At 43.8% G+C, this 17,235-nt stretch overlaps 2 protein-coding genes across 2 annotated transcripts in view; both read right to left on the reverse strand.

Moving 5' to 3' along the window:
- The window catches only part of RNF212 (ring finger protein 212), a 46,416-nt gene extending 42,301 nt beyond the window's left edge, over positions 1–4,115 (reverse strand). Inside the window, exon 1 of the mRNA XM_066621368.1 lies at positions 4,001–4,115. Within this exon, the coding sequence (XP_066477465.1) occupies positions 4,001–4,115 (115 nt within the window). The remainder of the gene's footprint in view (positions 1–4,000) is intronic.
- Positions 4,116–8,254: 4,139 nt separating this feature from the next.
- Positions 8,255–16,493, reverse strand: SPON2 (spondin 2). The gene is made up of 5 exons (XM_066622083.1): positions 16,271–16,493; positions 15,721–15,944; positions 14,441–14,632; positions 12,569–12,743; positions 8,255–8,433 (listed from the first exon to the last, which is right to left on the reverse strand). Exons 1-5 carry the CDS (start codon positions 16,491–16,493, stop codon positions 8,255–8,257), a joined length of 993 nt encoding a protein of 330 aa, XP_066478180.1.
- Positions 16,494–17,235: the final 742 nt, after the last annotated feature.

Here is a 17,235-nt window from a genome sequence, read left to right on the forward strand (position 1 = left end):
GAATTCACTTTTTGAGCTACTACATTTAATTCAGGGTGAGTTCATATAATCAGTTTTGATAAGACAATCTCAACGTGAAATGACATCACCCGGCATGTGTCGTCTGCTAGATTAAAAGGTGAGTTTGGACTTGGGTTCATAGCTAAGCTGAGCCTTGGCCATGTCACCCCAGGCCACTTCACAGAACACATTTCCTACATGTTTTCCAGCAGCAGTTTTCCCGGTAGATCTGTGTATAGCAAAATAGACATTTGTGGAACCTTCAAACACAATTCTGTGCATTTCTTCCTACACTGAAACTATACAATCTACAAAGAACATACCTCAAAGACTAACAAAATTATTTCATAAGATTTCATGGACTATGGACAAATTCATCAGATACACTTCATGCATCTGATACAGTGGCCTCTAGTTCAGAAAAGCATGTGCTGAAATAAATGCCAAACAGCCCAATCCTATCCAATTTTCCAGTGCCGGTACAGCCATACCAGTTGGGCGTGCATTGCATCCTGTGGTGGGGAGGCAGTCACAAAGGCCTCAAGGTATGGGAACATTTGTTCCCTTACATCGGGGCTACATTGCATTGCACTGGTGCTGAAAAGTTTGATAGGATTGGGCCCTTAGTGCCCAGTCAAACATTCCTCAGAGCAGTGTTTCTCAAACTGTGGGTTGGGACCCACTAGGTGGGTCATAAGCCAATTTCAGGTGGGTCCCTATTCAATTTCAATATTATTATTATTATTAACAATCCCCTGGGGGCTGGGGATAAGAATAGGCCCTCAGTTTGGCTGTACTTGTCGTAAGAGACGACTAAACAGCCACCGGGTAGATGGGGCTCGTCAGCCTGGGAAGGCAGCTCATCTGAGAGAAGGAAAACTCTGATCCCAAACCTCCACTGCCTTGTGGCTACATCCAGTTATGGAAAAGGCTTCAGGAGTCAACCTCGAGGCAAAATCCGGAGCCGGAGTCCCTGAGGCAGTTCATGGCTGAACACAGTCACGTTCTGGCAACTCCTGCGACGCCGCTGGAAACAACCGTATTGGCCTCTGCCTTTCCATTGGACCATTTCAGCGACGTGGAGAGGGGGGATTTGCTGCATGGGTAACAGCCTATCCTCCATACCTACTTTACCCAGGCTTCGCGCACTGGAGAGGACACTCTGTTCCAGAACCACCATTCAGAGCGTGACACCATAGTCTTCCGAGACTGAAGGATGCCAACTCAATATTATTAACAGTATTTATATACCGCTTTTCAACTAAAAGTTCACAAAGCGGTTTACAGAGAAAAATCAAATAACTAAATGGCTCCCTGTCCCAAAAGGGCTCACAATCTAAAAAGATGCAAAAGAATACCAGCAGAGAGCCACCAGAACAGACACTGCTGGGGTGAGATGGGCCAGTTACTCTCCCAATGCTAAAAAAAAAGGAGCACCCACTTGAAAAAGTGCCTCTTACCCAATTAGCAGGGGTCTCTTACCCAATTAGCAGGTAAATATTTTTACCTGCTATTTTTTTAAAAATATTTTTACCTATTAAAAATATTTTATTTTTAATATATTAAACTAGATGCTACCATGGTATGTGACCGCATCTGGGGAAATGTTACAGACCTGTACTTTTAACAAACTACTATGTATATTCTTTTGACAATGATAGTAAATGGGACTCACTCCTGGGTAAGTGTGGGTAGAATTGGAGCCTAGGATTGCTAAAAATTTCCCTGCTTGATGATGACACTTCCAGTCATGACATCACTTCCGGTGGCTCCTGACAGATTCTCCTTCTAAAAAGTGGGTCCCGTTGCTAAATGTGTGAGACCACTGCCTTAGAGCCCAATCCTGAGCTCTGTGCGCCAGCTTACTGGCAGTGTGCACTGTCGCAAACATGCTGTAAAGCACGTTTGCGGGGCTTAGCACCAGCCCAGTGCCAGAACTAGCCCAGCATGTGGAAGGCCAGTGCTCCACCACTTGGTGGTCACCCGAACTGCCAGGCAGCGGAGAGGTGGGGGGACGTGGGGGGAGATGGGGAGGAAGCATTCCAGGGCAGACAGAAGTAAGGGGAGGGCAGGGAGAGGGTGGGTAGGAAGCGTGCCAGGGGAAGGGAGTGGGGCAGGAGGAGGGTAGGACCGGTGGAACTCAGCTCCACCGGATCCTGAGCTCCATGTTGGGTTGCAAGGCCCAACATGGAACTCTTTGATTCTGTAGCAGTTCCAGAGCAGCCACAGAATCAAGTAGCTCCATTTCCTTACCTGGAGGAAGGGGACAAATCACAAATGTCCAATCCCCCGAGGAGCCGGTGGCAGCTGCCCAGTTGCACTCAGGATGCTGCAGCAGCTATTTTTGATGCAGCGGCAGCCCCATGCTCTGGGCAGCTCAGTCTTTAAGGAGCTATGAAATTCTTTATTGTTCTGACTGCAATGGACTAAAATTGCTACTTCTTTGTAAGATAAATGTGACATATTAAACAGCCCTAAACTAAATTCCCCACCTTTAAAATGGAAATAATTACTTGTCTCACAGGCCTACGGTATAGATGAACTGCAGAAAAACTGAATTCACCATAGTAACAAAACTACAGCGATTCCTTTTCTTCTAAGCAGGACTGGCGCAGGCAATGAAGATAATTTTCAATATCCGCAGCAACACACCTTCATAGAGGATTTGGAACTCCCAAACTCTATCTTAACATGGTTATAAGATCAGGCATGGACCATAAAGTTGCACACTCTTGCCTCCTAATCCATAAGGACATAAGAACAGCCCCGCTGGATCAGGCCATAGGCCCATCTAGTCCAGCTTCCTGTATCTCACCGCGGCCCACCAAATGCCCCAGTATCCATTTGCCTTAACCACAATGTTACATCATTAACTGTTGCTTTCTCTTCCCAAGGATGCCTAAACAGCTTCATTCTTTATTTTGAAACCCTGTTTAGTGTTAGTCAACATTAATTAAGCCATTTCTGCCCAAAGTTGCATATATGCAACAGGGACCAAACGTGTACACCTGTGAGCAGGACAAAAAATGGATTAAGGGCCCAATCCTATCCAACTTTCCAGCATGGATGAAGTGGTGCCAATGGCGAGCATGCTACATCCTGCAGTGGGAGGACAGTCAAGAGCTCTCTTCAAAATGGCTCCATTGCAACTGCACTGATGCTGGAAAGTTGGATAGGATTGGGTCTCTTAATATTGATAGTTAAAGCCAGTGCAAAAAGGCTTAGGAGAAGGGAGACTTTGTGAGATTTAAAATACTGCTGTGAGGAAGTTAGAGGAGGGTGTAGACACAGGTTACAATTGGGTGTTGCTTCTCTTCCCCACCCTGTACAAGATTTCTTTTGAAAAACTGAGAACCTTATGGCTCTGGTCAAGGATGCCCAAATTTATAATCTGACAACTTTAATTTCATGGCCCTCTCCCAAACCACAAAAAGTTAAGGAAAGCATCACGAATGCTAGGTAGGTCCCATCAGGATCTATATCTGCACCACTCCTCATGCTGCTGGGCAACAAATTGTAATAGGCATGAACCAGGGATGTGCCGTGGGTGGGGAGGCAGGTGAGGCAGAGCCTATGGGTTGTGGATGCTTGGGCGCCTCACGCGGCGGCGGCAGCACTTTTCAAAGGACTCTGTTGGGGAGGCTCTGCCTCACCTGCCTCCCTACCCATGTGTAATGGAAGATCAGAAGATGATCAGGTGGATGATGTGGTGTTGACAGCGATTCCATGTTTTGACAGCTGTTTGACAGCTCTGGGAAGGGCAGGGCTGGCTCCACAGCTGTAATCAATCAAGGCCAATGGAGACCTGGATGGACACCTGAATGAGTTAACGAGGTAGCTCACAGCTGAGCTGCATTTGGACTTAACAAGGGACTGCAGGTTAAAAGGCAGCACCAGAAGGTTGGGCAGGATGGGACCAAGTGATGCTCTTGTGAGAGCCCCTCTCAGTGGGTCACTGGCAGGCTCACTCGCCAGCCACTATCCACAGCTGGATCGTTACCTTTCTGGAGGCAGCGCTCACAGAGCACGTGGCCACAGTTGGTGAGGCTGAAATTCAGAGGAGCAGCTCGTTGGGGCCTCTGGAAACAGGCATTGCAGAACACCAGAGCAGCCATTACCGGGGGGGGGGGCGCAAAACTGGGGCTGGTTTTGCCACAGTCAGTCAGACGAGTCCCTACAGCTCCCACTCCCGCCGGCACAGAGTGGCGCCCACAGGCTCTCCCGTCACTGGAAAGGCGCCCCCAGAAGAAGCCAGTCGGTCTCCACACGTGCGCAGAGAGCGCCCCTGAGGAGAGGCGGAGCAGCCTCCCCAGCTGCGGAGAGAGTCGGCTGTGCTTTTGCTTCCCCGCCCCCAGGGCCCGGCAGGGCTGAGGTGGCGCGAGGGAAAGGGCGGGCACCCGCTTCGAGCGCTGCCTCCACCCCAAGCGCAGGCGAGGCGCGTAGAAGCGGCTGGCCTGTTGCTTTGGCGCCCCCCGCCAAACGGTCAATGGAGAAACCCAGAATTGTAATGAGCCTGTGAAAGAGCCGAAGAAGCTGCCGTCTGAGGCTGCAATCCCATCCACACTTCCCTGGGAGTAAGCCCCATTGACTATAATGGGACTTGCTTCTGAGCAGGCATGCATAGGATTGGGCTCTAAATCCACTCCCCACCCCCCTCAACAGGAGCTTGTGCTTTTTCTAAGAAGGTTTAATTCATTTGAAAAATTTGGTTTTCTGAGGGTGCAATCCTGTCCACACTTACCTGGGAGTAAGCCCCATTGACTATAATGGGACTTGCTTCTGAGCAGGCATACATAGGATTGGGCTCTAAATCTCCTCTCCCCCCCCCCCCCCAAACAGGAGCTTGTGCTTTTTCCAACAAGGTTTAATTCATTTGAAAAATTTGGTTTTCTGAGGGCGCAATCCTGTCCACACATACCTGGGAGTAAGCCCCATTGACTATAATGGGACTTGCTTCTGAGCAGGCACGTATAGGATTGGGCTCTAAATCTACTCCCCCCTCAACAGGAGTTTATGCTTTTTCTAACTCATTTGAAAAATTTGGTTTTCTGAGGGTGCAATCCTGTCCACACATACCTGGGAGTAAGCCCTGTTGAAAGAGGTGTTTGTTTTCAGGGAGTAAGATAGGATTACAGCCTAAAAATCTTACTGAAGTTGAACACAATGGGCTTACTTCTGAGTAAAATTAAGTAACACCATTTTCAAACACCTCTACCTATTGATTATAGTGGGACTGACTTCTGAGTAGACATGAATAGGCTTGAGCTTTCAATGCTGCTAAAGGCTGGATTTGGGAAGGGAATGGGTCTGATGTAGCATGCTTAGGTTCCCTTGCCTTTGTTGCAATGTAAGGGGTGTTTTGCAGGAGGGACTTTTGCCTGAAAATCCGAACCAGGCTCACTACAATCGCCAGCCTGTAATCTTATTAGTGGACTAGGTCATAAGGCTGTAATAAGTCATTCTCCTGATGTCCGTCTGACACATGAGGATACATACACCCTATTATAAGGGTGTAATATCTCTGGACCACACTGCAGGGTTCTTTGTAGCTTCTGAATTGTTTTCAAAGGCAGTCCTGTGCAGGTCATGTTGCAGTAGTCAAGTCTGAATGTAACAAGCATAGGAGTTATTGAATTAGCATGTGCTGACTCTAGATAAGATCACAGGTTGGAGCACCAACCAAAAGCAGGCAAGGTTACTCTTGACCACAGCTGCCACCTGTGCATTCAGATGTGGATCCAGAAGCACCTCCAAACTGTGTCATTTTAGGTGAAGCACAAGTCCAACCAAGGTAGATTCAATGTTTTAACAATGCAATCCTGCATATACTCAGAAATAAACCCCACTGAGTTCAGTGGGGCTTACTCTCCTGTAAGTGTGCTTAGGTAAGCACAGCATAGTTATGGCCTTGAGACCATTAGTTAAAAAGTGAGATGGAAATAGAAATAATGAACCAACACACCATTGTTTGGCCAGTTCTGATCTTCGTGCCTGATCCTTACAGCCCAATCCTATCCACCCCTTCCTGCACTGATGCAGCCAGAGCCAAGTTTACCCATGGCTAGGCCCCTAAGCTTTCAGGTATTTGGACCTAGCCCTCCAGCACTTCAGTCTTTTACACAACTACAGCTGACAGCCTGACTCTGGTATGGTAGGTACTAGACTGCAGTACATAGACCTATATCCATTTTGAGGGTCTCCTGATGAACTCTATTCACAATTTTTTAAATATTTTTTTTATCAGGAAGCACATTTTGGGAGTATAATTGTTCAATATTGTAATATTTTGAACTGAAACAAAGCTCCCTTTTATTACTTTTTCCTATCGGAATAGAGATATGGACAAAAAAGGAACCGGTAAGCCATATGGCATTAATGTATATAAAGATACATATAGCATACTTATGTGTGTGTGTGTGTGTGTGTGTGTGTGTGTGTATATATATATATGTGTACACATATTGCTTTGGTGCAGAGTCCAAAGCGCCTTTAGTCATTGGATCGCTAGGGCACAGGTAACAGTGCTCAGCAAAAATAAAAAAAAAATGATGGGACCCTTTGGCTTCATCCTAGTCAGTACAGTATTTTGAATAAATAATATGGCCCTGGATACAACAGCACCAGTGCTGTCCACATTGCATTTTGTAGGGTGTTTTACAACACTGTCGGCCTCCTCAGGGTAGGAGACATTAGTCCCCTTGCCCTGAAGTAAGCTCAAGCCAGTGCAATGGGGCAACTCAGATCTGTGCCTGCTGAATAACCAGTGCAAGTCTTTGTCTAATGAGGTGGTGAGTCAGGCCTAGGAAGGGGAACATGATATGGCACAAACTAGCACTGCTGATCCTGCCCCCTTGCATGTCTAATCTGCCCATCACCTGTCCTGTTGCCACCTGCCCACCACATTACACATGCTCCCTGCCCTCCCACAGCCCCATTCCACCTCCTTTGCTGCTCGGAGTAGCCCTTACCTTCTCTATCGGGTGAGCCTTCTATATCTGGTGCCGGCAGGATGGCGCAGGCGTTCCCAACAGTGACACTAGCTTCTGCACTGTCACAACTTGCCTTAAGGCACATTTGCTACAGTCTGCACTCTGCTGGTGCTGAGGGGAGTTAGGACTGGGTCATTGGTAGAGGTGTTTGAAAATGGTGTTATTTTATTCAGAAATAAGCCCATTATGTTCAGTAAAACTTAGGGCCCAATCCTGTCCAACTTTCCAGCACCGGTACAGCTGCAGTGCAGCCCTGAAGTAAGGGAACAAATGTTCACATACCTTGAGGAGACCTCTGTGACTGCCTTCCCATCACAGGAAGCAGTGCATACCCCATTGGCACAGCAGCATGGCACTGGAAAATTGGATAGGATTGGGCCCTCAGGCTGTAATCCTCTCTTACTTACTGGAAAAAAACACCCCTAGCCATTGGTCTTACACATCCTTTTCTGGCATGCTCAGATTCTCTTCCTCATGCCTTCATTTGCAGAAATCACAGTTTGTCACTGCATCCAGATGATTCTGGAACCCATTCTGGTTTGCAGGCAATCTACCATAATCTGCTCCAGTGGAATGCCCAGGCAAACTATGATCTCTGCAAACAAGAAAGTGAAGGAGTGGTGTGTGCAAGCTCAAGAGTCAGGCACACTTCATGTTTTACTGTTACATGTGAATGGAGTCTGTGTCTCTCTCATATATAGGTGTGATGGTGGTGACTGCAAGTTAAATTATTTTATAGGAGGGATTTTTCTCATTCTTGAGAAAGTCAGGTTTTTCCTTCTATATGCTGATTACCTCAGTGATATTTCTTTGTATTTTATTCTCACTGATGCTACAAATCTATATAATCTGTTTTATTTCTTTCTGAAGTGCATTCTATCTTAATCAAATTAAGTTTGATTGCAAAGAACTCATCAATAAATTATAACAAAATAATTCAGAGAAGCACAATAATTATAAATTCTTTTCAAAACTACACATTCTAATTCTTTAAGCGTTGGGATAGTTTTTACAAATACACATTCAGTATTTGATAAACAAACTACAAAGTTGGTCACTTTTCTACCACTAGGTGGTACTGCAGGAGTTCACAAGAAATATTGTTGTACTTGTGGGTAGGAAACAACACTATCAAATAACGTAAAAACTTTTCAACAAAATATTACAAATATCCTGAGCTACAAAAAATATTAACAGGCATAGTATATGTTAACTAAGTACATCCTATGTTTAAATTATCTACATAATTGTCCAAAAGTGTGAATTCAGACACAGTTATCTGGTTCACATTCTGTTTCTTCATTAAGGTCTGGGCAAGGTGTACCATTATTGGCAGGCTGAAGGCGTACATAACGAGTTCTTCTTTTAATTCCTAAATGTCCACAAGTGCCTCTACAAAGTCCCCAAGAAGACCAAAGGGATGTCTCACAATCCAAGGGAGTTTCTGCAATACAGAGGCATGTGATAGAACTATAAACATACATTGCTTTTTCAGTGCCGAGGTAAGTCAGATTTATTTTAACTCAGTCAATTGTACTTTGACGCACTCCATCATAGTAACATTAAACCCATTTGACAGAAATATAGTTATGTCACAGAATAATTCTCAGCAGAAAGAGCAGATGGAGAAGACAGGTCAGAGGAAAGAATTCTACTTTCATTTGTTGTTTATCTCTTTCTCCCACGTGTCCCTCATTCAGTCAGGTTTAAGAATGCTCCCTGGCCCCATCCTTTAAAGTTCTTTTGAGGGGAGGAGCTAATAACAATTTGCAGATTTTCCTAGACTTTAGAATATAGAGCCAAGGATCACACAAATGCCAGACCTTCTTTGTTTTGCCTAATAAAACAGAGAAAACGAAAGAGAGCGAGCATGCTGGAGAACAGCCAGACCCTTAAGAGAGGGGCTCACCTTAAGAAGGATCAGGAGTGAGTGGCAGGCTTCCCCCTCTTCTATACCCTACAGTGCTATCATATGAACTTATTTGCTTGTTAAGATCAGCAAATGGGGGGTGTATGTCTCCTGTGTGTCCTATACTCATTTGATTGGGATCTGTGAAAGAGCCTTTTCTGCAGTCATGCTCAGAGAGCTACATTTGGCCCCATATTTGTTAATTTTTTTATCAGGCTATTTTTATTCTGGTGAGATTTTAATTTATAGATGATGGTGGATTCACTCTGCTGTAATCCTTTTGTTTTGCTGCCATTTTCAGATTGTTATGTGTATCTTTTCAATTGCATTTTTGTAAGTGCATAAAATAAAATAAATAGCACCAGCATTTGGAAAGCATGGTTTAGGACAGGGGTGGGTGTCAAACTCGTTTCATACAGAGGGCCAAAGTTTGCATTCAGGGTGCCTGCTGAGGGCTGGACTTAATGTCATTAAGCAGAAAGTGACATCATTAAACAGCTGATGGCCAGAAATCAGCACTTTGTTATCATATAGAAGCTTATTAACTGTAAATGGCAGAAAATATGCAAATTTTGATCGTATTTCAAGATATGGGAAAACCCAATTTTCATGTGGGCTGCTGTTTCATCAGTAACACCTCAGCACTGCTCAGCAGCTGAGAGCCTGACGGCCAGATAAAAAGCTTCCAGGGGCCACATCTGACCCCCGGGCCTTATGTTTGACACCCCTGGTTTAGGAGCAGCATTACCTAGCACTGGTTATCTGTTGGGGATCTGTAGTCAGCAGTATTAGGTTTAGTAGCACCAACCTCATTCATGAATGGGGGAAACAGAATCCTCTCCCTTCCTCAGTGGGGTTCCCAGAACGGGTTCCCAGAAGGGGGCAAAATGGTAAGTTTTGCATATGCCTCAATGTGCTGTGTAAGTGGCCCTTCCCCCTCATCTTCAGAGCCATTCCTGGTGGTGAGAGATGCCTCCACATTGCTTTCACCTTCCAGAATGGCTGCAGAGGCGAGGGGCAGGGGCCACTTGCGCGGTGCATTGAGGCACCTGGAAAACTTACCATTTTGCCCCTCCCACAGGAATGCCACTGCTCTCCCCATTTCATTGTTACCACATGTGTGCTTATTTTGAGTGCCAGAAGAAGCCATGGTATGTATATGCTACTGATATGAGAAATCTAGGATGGTCTGATGGGGATACATATGGTAGCAATAATGTCAAGGCCTGACACAACAGATTCCATGTTAGTCACTACAATGCTTGGTTAACATGCTTGCTGAGCTACTTGGTTAAAAGACACCATATATGCTCACTGAAACATTGGCTGGTATGATACTACACGCACAGTTCAGCACTCACTGTACCCAAGTGTCACAGATGTGTTCGGAGCACACCTGTAGAAGTAGAAACTCTTTGTCTTTAAGAAACGAAGTGTGACTTGTCATTTATATACATACATGCTTGAAGATATAAGTTTTGAGGTGATCTTTATCTGAGGTGGCTGTTGCTGTCTTTTGTGGGTAGACTCAGCTTTTGCTGGCAAATAAGCTGCAGTTAATTTTACTCTTTCCCCTGGGGGCTGGGGATAAGAATAGGCCCTCAGTTTGGCTGTACTTGTCGTAAGAGGCGACTAAACAGCCACCGGGTAGATGGGGCTCGTCAGCCTGGGAAGGCAGCTCATCTGAGAGAAGGAAAACTCTGATCCCAAACCTCCACTGCCTTGTGGCTACATCCAGTTATGGAAAAGGCTTCAGGAGTCAACCTCAAGGCAAAATCTGGAGCTGGAGTCCCTAAGGCAGTTCATGGATGAACACAGTCATATTCTGGCAACTCCTACGATGCCGCTGGAACCAACCATATTGGCCTCTGCCTTTCCATTGGGCCATTTCAGCGACGTGGAGAGAGGGGATTTCCTGCATGGGTAACAGCCTATCCTCCATACCTACTTTACCCAGGCTTCGCGCACTGGAGAGGACACTCTGTTCCAGAACCACCATTCAGAGCGTGACACCATAGTCTTCCAAGACTGAAGGATGCCAACTCAATTTTACTCTCTGTGTCTAGGGTTTCACAATACTACTGATAGGATGATTTGGACAGGGTGCAGATCAGCATGACTATCACATCTCTACTGACTGCCCACTGCACAACAGCACCTTTAGTCATCCTCCTGGATGGCCAAGGTTTCTCTAACATCTAAACTTATAGACGTGTAGCTGAAGATTTATGAAATGCTTCAGGTGAGGTTGGTATGTTCTGCACAGAAAAAAAAGTTCCAGCTGTATTCCCACCCCAGTTTTGTTCTCTTGCCTCTAAGGCCTTCTGTGTCCCTTGTTTAAAGTCCTTTTCCAGGTATAGTTTATAATTTCCCATCTGTAGTCCTCTCTCCTTCCTACCTCCCAAGCCTCCTTAAGGACTGCAGCCTAATTGTGTGGTGTTAGCGGCCTTGGGATCAGTTGAGATGAAAGGTGAGATATAAATAGAAATGGTACATAAATAAACAGCAGCAAACCATGGCTCGGCTATTCCTGATCTTCATGCCCGGTCATAAAGACATGTACATGTGCACATATACACCATAGCCAATGCTGTTGCCTCAGCAGTATCATAGCAGTGGTGGCAGCAGCTCCTTATGTCTCCCTTCTCCACAGAGAACAGTTTTGTAAAATTATTAGAGAATAATGCTTTAAGAATTCTTTTTTCTGTTGCTTTAATTTGCATAGTATCAAATCATAATATGAAAATGTTATTTTAAAAAAATCAAAATGCTATATTTCTGTTTTCATTGTCTTGGACATTAAAAATATCTTTCATCCACTTCATCTGCCAAAGTTTATTTAATCAGTTCATAGTGCAGTCCTTAGTATTGGCTCTGCCAGCGTATGTTTGCTTCATGTTTGGGGAGCAAGCAGCACCGGCGATGAGGCCCATGCAGCCCCGCCGACACTGCATCTAGAAGACTGGCCACTGGTGGTGGGAGGGTGAAACAGAGGTGGGGGGAGGCATTTTCTGGACAGGGGAGAGAGCAGAACAGGAGGGCAGACCAGGCCTGGGAGAGGGGAAGAATTGGCAAAGCAGGCCTCTGCCATCACGTATCCTCCCTCCCAGGCCTGAACACCCTACACAGGGCTGCTAGGATTTATACTAGAGAATTAGGTAGTACAGATTTTAGTAGTCCCATTGGGTAAGCTGGAGCTTTACTCGGGGTAAAGGGAAAAAAATCCCTTGTGACCCTGCTGCATCATTGCTAGTTAGGACTGGGCTGCACTTTTAATCATGGTCATTGATGCTTCTGTTTTATTTTGGCTAAAATCTCACAGTAGAGATCACATTGGTATAGATCTATCGTGCCCTGTATAGTTACTGCTAGTTCATTCAGATGTACAGGAAACAGAAGCAGGACAGCATGAAATGACCACATACGCTCAAAGCAAATTGAATAGTTGAAAAGATTTGTCAGTGCCTTGATTATCACTGCTCCCCACATCACAAGTCATTTCCTCTTGTTGTATGTCCAGCACATCTGCATCACTGTTTATTCTTGCTGTTGAACTATTTAACAAAGTGTTACTTCTTCTCTATAAGATGTACTTAAAGACTTTTGTTTCTTGCATTGCTCACTTATTGGGAAGAAAATTGTCCATGTTATCAAAGTACTGTGCACTTACCTGAGATAGCTGATTCTATTTCATTACCTATTGCAGTCACATTAGCCTGAGGAATAGGAAAACCCAGTTTGCTTCTTTTAAGTTTTACCAGGGTTACTCGACCAAGAGGTGGTAAATTTTTAAGCTTGGGATAGTAAAATGAATTTGCAGGGTGACTTGGAGAGGAGCTAGTGATCTGTGAATTAAAGCACACATACATATGATATGAACTTAGTATCAAATGCCTATTAGCAACCTACAAGTAACCAATACAGTCAGGGCTAGCCCAAGACCTCCTCATGCCTGAGATAGAATGCCATGCTGCACTCCTGTTATATGGTTTTTTGCAGGCCCCTGCTTCTCCCATTCTCTGGTTTAGGAAAGGAAGATGGAAATGGAGCCTCGGAGGATATGTGGATGAAAAGAGATGTACTGGGATGCACTACTCCACTACTCCCCTTTCCTCCACCTTTCCTCTTCTGCTCCATCCCCCTCTTCCTTTTCCAATACAAAAGTGGAGGAGTGGTAGAGGAGAATTCACTGGATAACTTCAAACAGTAGGAGGCCCAAAGGTACAAAGCAATTGCAAGGATGGAAAGGTAGCAAGTAACCTTTAAAGGTTGGAGCAACAAGGGCAGTGGTGCCTTATACTACCATGTTGGAAATCTTGACATTGCACAAGGTATGTACCAACTTAGCTCTGTGCAACTAACTGTGTAAAGATTAAGCAGCATGGGGGATTGGTATAATGCTCACAGAGCTGTAGAGTCCACCTTATAACCACATGTTAGGACATCATGTTTGTATAAGGGCTTTTACACACAGAACTACTACTACCAAAATAAGAAAGTAGTTAGCATAAATTAGGCCTATGTTTAGACCCATATGTGATCTTGCCAAAATGTAAATGTCAAGACTGCATCAAGGGTAGAGCAAACAGGCATAATCAGAATCCTTCACCACCGATTTAAGCCACATTTTCATAGAGCTCTTGCATTTTTGCACATGAAACTAGTGTGAGTTTGGTGTAACATGACCCTACAGTAGGAAAGGTTGGAATGGGATTACAGGAAAGGAGTACCCCATTCATTGATTGTCACTTCCCTAAATCCAGCAAAATAGTTTCACAGAAAAATAATTTGGAAGACAAACCAACTCTTCATTTTGTCAAGAGCTAAAGTTGCTCAGTATAGACTATTTTTCATAATGTAATCCAACAAAGTCAACTTATGCCAGCAAACATCACTTGTATGGAAGCTTTCTTTTCAATGGAATTCACAAATACTGTCCATTAAACAACCATTTCACTCTTATCTCTTCACATTTAATTGTTTACTTTAAAAATTCCCAATAAACTTAAAGCTGTAATAGAGCATAGTCCAATTCAAATGTTGAATAATTATGCCAGCATGTATGGAGTGGCATTTCGGTATGTGTAACGCCACATTGTCTATAAGTAAGTGTGAGCTCTTAACTCTCCAGGCTATATCACTTTGCATTGATCACAATATTGTCTATAATCATAATCATTAATAATAATAATAATAATAATAATAATTAATTTAATTAATTAAGAAAATGTTTGTGCCACTTTTCAACAAAAAAGCTCACAAAGCAGTTTATAGAGAATGGATTCCTGTCCAAAAATATTCACAGTCTAAAAAGAAGTAGAAGAAACGTCAGCAACAGCCACTAGAAAAGACACCGCTATAATCCTTGCTAACTGGGCAAAGAGGCACTTGTCCAAGTGATACTCCTATTCAGCAGGTATTATAGCAGGAAAAAATAATTATTTGTACATACTTGTCTTGTATTTCCTTGGCTTTGTAATACTGTCATTTTGATCATAATTTGTTCAACTTCTTGATTTTAATGAACAGTAGAGAAACTTACCTCTGAAATAGACTCCTGTGGGATAGTAGCAAAGTTGGGCGAGGAAAATGTGAAACCGCTGTCAGTTCCAGCATCATATGGAAAAAGCTCCAGTGATACTTCCTGCTTCCAGCGATTTTTTTCACATAGATTTAAACTGTCAATGCCCACAAACCAGTCAGGGCTGGGCACAATTCGTACTGCTAAGGAAACCTGGCAATTTAAACAAAATCTTGCTTCAGAAAGTTGATTAATCATGGCTCTCCCTGATTCAATTATTGGATCATAAGCATTAATCTAAGTGAACCAGCATGGCAGTGATCTGGAAAATTACAATTTTCTGTAAGAAAATATTCTACTTTATACTTAAGTTAGTTTTGCTGTTAGATATTTCAGATTCTCATGGATTATGAGATGCTATTTTTCACATGGTTGCTATCCACTGTGCATCATATATAGAACTGTGACTTTGGAAGAGTCATTAGATCAATGGATTAAAATTCTTCAAATTGATGGGCAGCCTAATCCTATCCACCACCCCTCAGAGCGATGCAGTGGCATCAAAACTACATCCTATGCAGGAAAGGAGGCTGGTGGAGGTCTTCCCGAGAGAAGGGGACGAATGTCCCCTTTCCGCATGGTTTACTCCGGCACCCACAATGGGGCTATTTGGTCTTGCACCAGCAAAATAGCTGGCGCAAATCTGTGCAGCCCTGTATTGGGAAATCAGGCTTGGGAAGGGAAATTATATATGGTGGAGGCCTCGCCTGCCATTCCTGCCCTCCTCCTGATCCACCCTCTTCCTGCCTAGTTACACCCCTCCTTACCCCTATTCCACCCACCTCCCTTCCAGCCTGTGGAAATTTTATTTTCTCCGGCAGGCGCAGGCCTTTGACTGATGCTTGCAAGTTGGCTCAGGTCTTTCAGTCAGTGCCATGATCATCCATGCTGCCGCCATGTGCCTTACAGCACGCTTGTCCCACTGGTGGAGGCCAGCATAGGATTGTGCAGTAAAAAGTCCTTCCCTCCTTAATTGGGCAACAATTTTTCTTAATGTTACACTGAAAATTAAGTCCTTCTAAAAACTGCCACTAGCAGACACCATCTTGGAAGTTGCATTTCCTTCTTCACCCTAACACAGGAGGGAATGCCTCTTCCATGATGTGCCTGCTGCAACGCAGACATGCATTGTCTAAAAACCAAGGTCATAATGTGTTTTCCCCCAAACTACCGCTTTAGTTATTATTTACAATTGCACCCAATTTTTTGAACCACAGATCATTGAATGATTCCCTACTTACCAGTGGGTGTCTTGAATGCACTTCTAATTCTGTAGATGTTCGCCCTGTTCCAGTGGGAATGGCAGGAGCAGAGAAGATTCCATGAACACTTTGAATTTTCTCCCCAGCTGCTTCTATTTCCTTCATTAATGCCCATGGTTCACCTCTTTCAGCAAAGTCACGCATACCATTGCTGGCATACTCATTCTTTTTCCACATGTTGTAGTCAGAACTATGGGCCACGCCTGTTTGAGGGAAGACATTGCAGTATGGGGAAGTCTGGTTTGGATTTAGCTAACAGCTTAATATATGCTGTTTCTCTCCTCTCTTTCTGAAGTGGGGCAATCTGTGTTTAAAAATGTGAGGTATGCTGTTTACTTCAGCTGCAGTAAATTGAAAACAGAAGAGAGCTGAATAAACAACCCCCAGATTTTATAGGCTGAGCAGATACTGCATGTCTCTCTCAGTAACACGAATGGCAATGTAACTGAATTACGAAAGGGTGAAGGAAAGAGATAGTGCTTTAGAGGGTCAGCTTGCCTTAAGTTGGAACTGCGTTGATTTCACTTACCCAGAAGTGATGACCATTGTGCTGGAGGCCTATACAGCGGGTAGTGCTTAGGGAAAGCTACCTGGCTCCATTTGCCTGTGAAAACTATGCTGTACTTTGCAAATTCTTCTGCTGTGCAAACGGAATCGTCATCAAGAGGCAAACAAGTGACGCAGCCCAGTACTGTTAAAAGTAGTGCTGTGATAACTTTGCTGGATCTTGAGACAAGTATCATGTTTTCCATTTCCTTGCCCAAGGGAGAAAATAGCCACATTAGTCTCTGTAGGTTCCTAGATGGTGAGCATTCAGAAATACACTGCCAAAACCCTTGCTGGATTTAAGAATACGATTCTAAGGCATTCAGATCTATTTCTTTGCAGCATTATTTAAATATTGTAACACTACCTCAAACAAATGTTTCTGATTGAGAAAGAAAACATGGTTCTGGTAATGTGTTATTGGAGATTCAGTTCTGATTTTGTTTTCAATCTTATTAGAACCACATCTTGGCTTCATTATGTTAGCCAGTATTTCAACGGAAAATACTAATGGTCTATTTATGTTTTAAAAGATTAAATTGCATGTTATTTAGCCCCGAGACACAATTCCTCTTACATTTGAGTTTTAAAAATTTACTTCATGGCATAATACCAACTGTCAATTTAGTATATTACAAATTTCATTCATTGCCTAGCTGCCATATTTCATAACACAGGAGTTAAGAGAAACATTTTACAAGGCATAACATAAATGCAAACAATTCTGCAACAAGCCTTTTCATTATTGTTTTAACCAGTACAGTTTCACATGCTTTGAAAGTTTCTTTGTACTTTTAAGATATGAGCTTAATTTAGAACTACAGTAGAAATACACAACGATTTCATAATTACTCACTGGCATTTCCTCTGGAGCACTGAGAAGTTGAGAGTACTTGCTTTTACTTGCAGCTGAGCAGTTCTGCAAGAGAGACAAGCAGCAGCCTTGCT

Source organism: Tiliqua scincoides, chromosome 3 (assembly GCF_035046505.1).
Source record: "Tiliqua scincoides isolate rTilSci1 chromosome 3, rTilSci1.hap2, whole genome shotgun sequence".
Lineage (NCBI taxonomy): Eukaryota > Metazoa > Chordata > Lepidosauria > Squamata > Scincidae > Tiliqua > Tiliqua scincoides.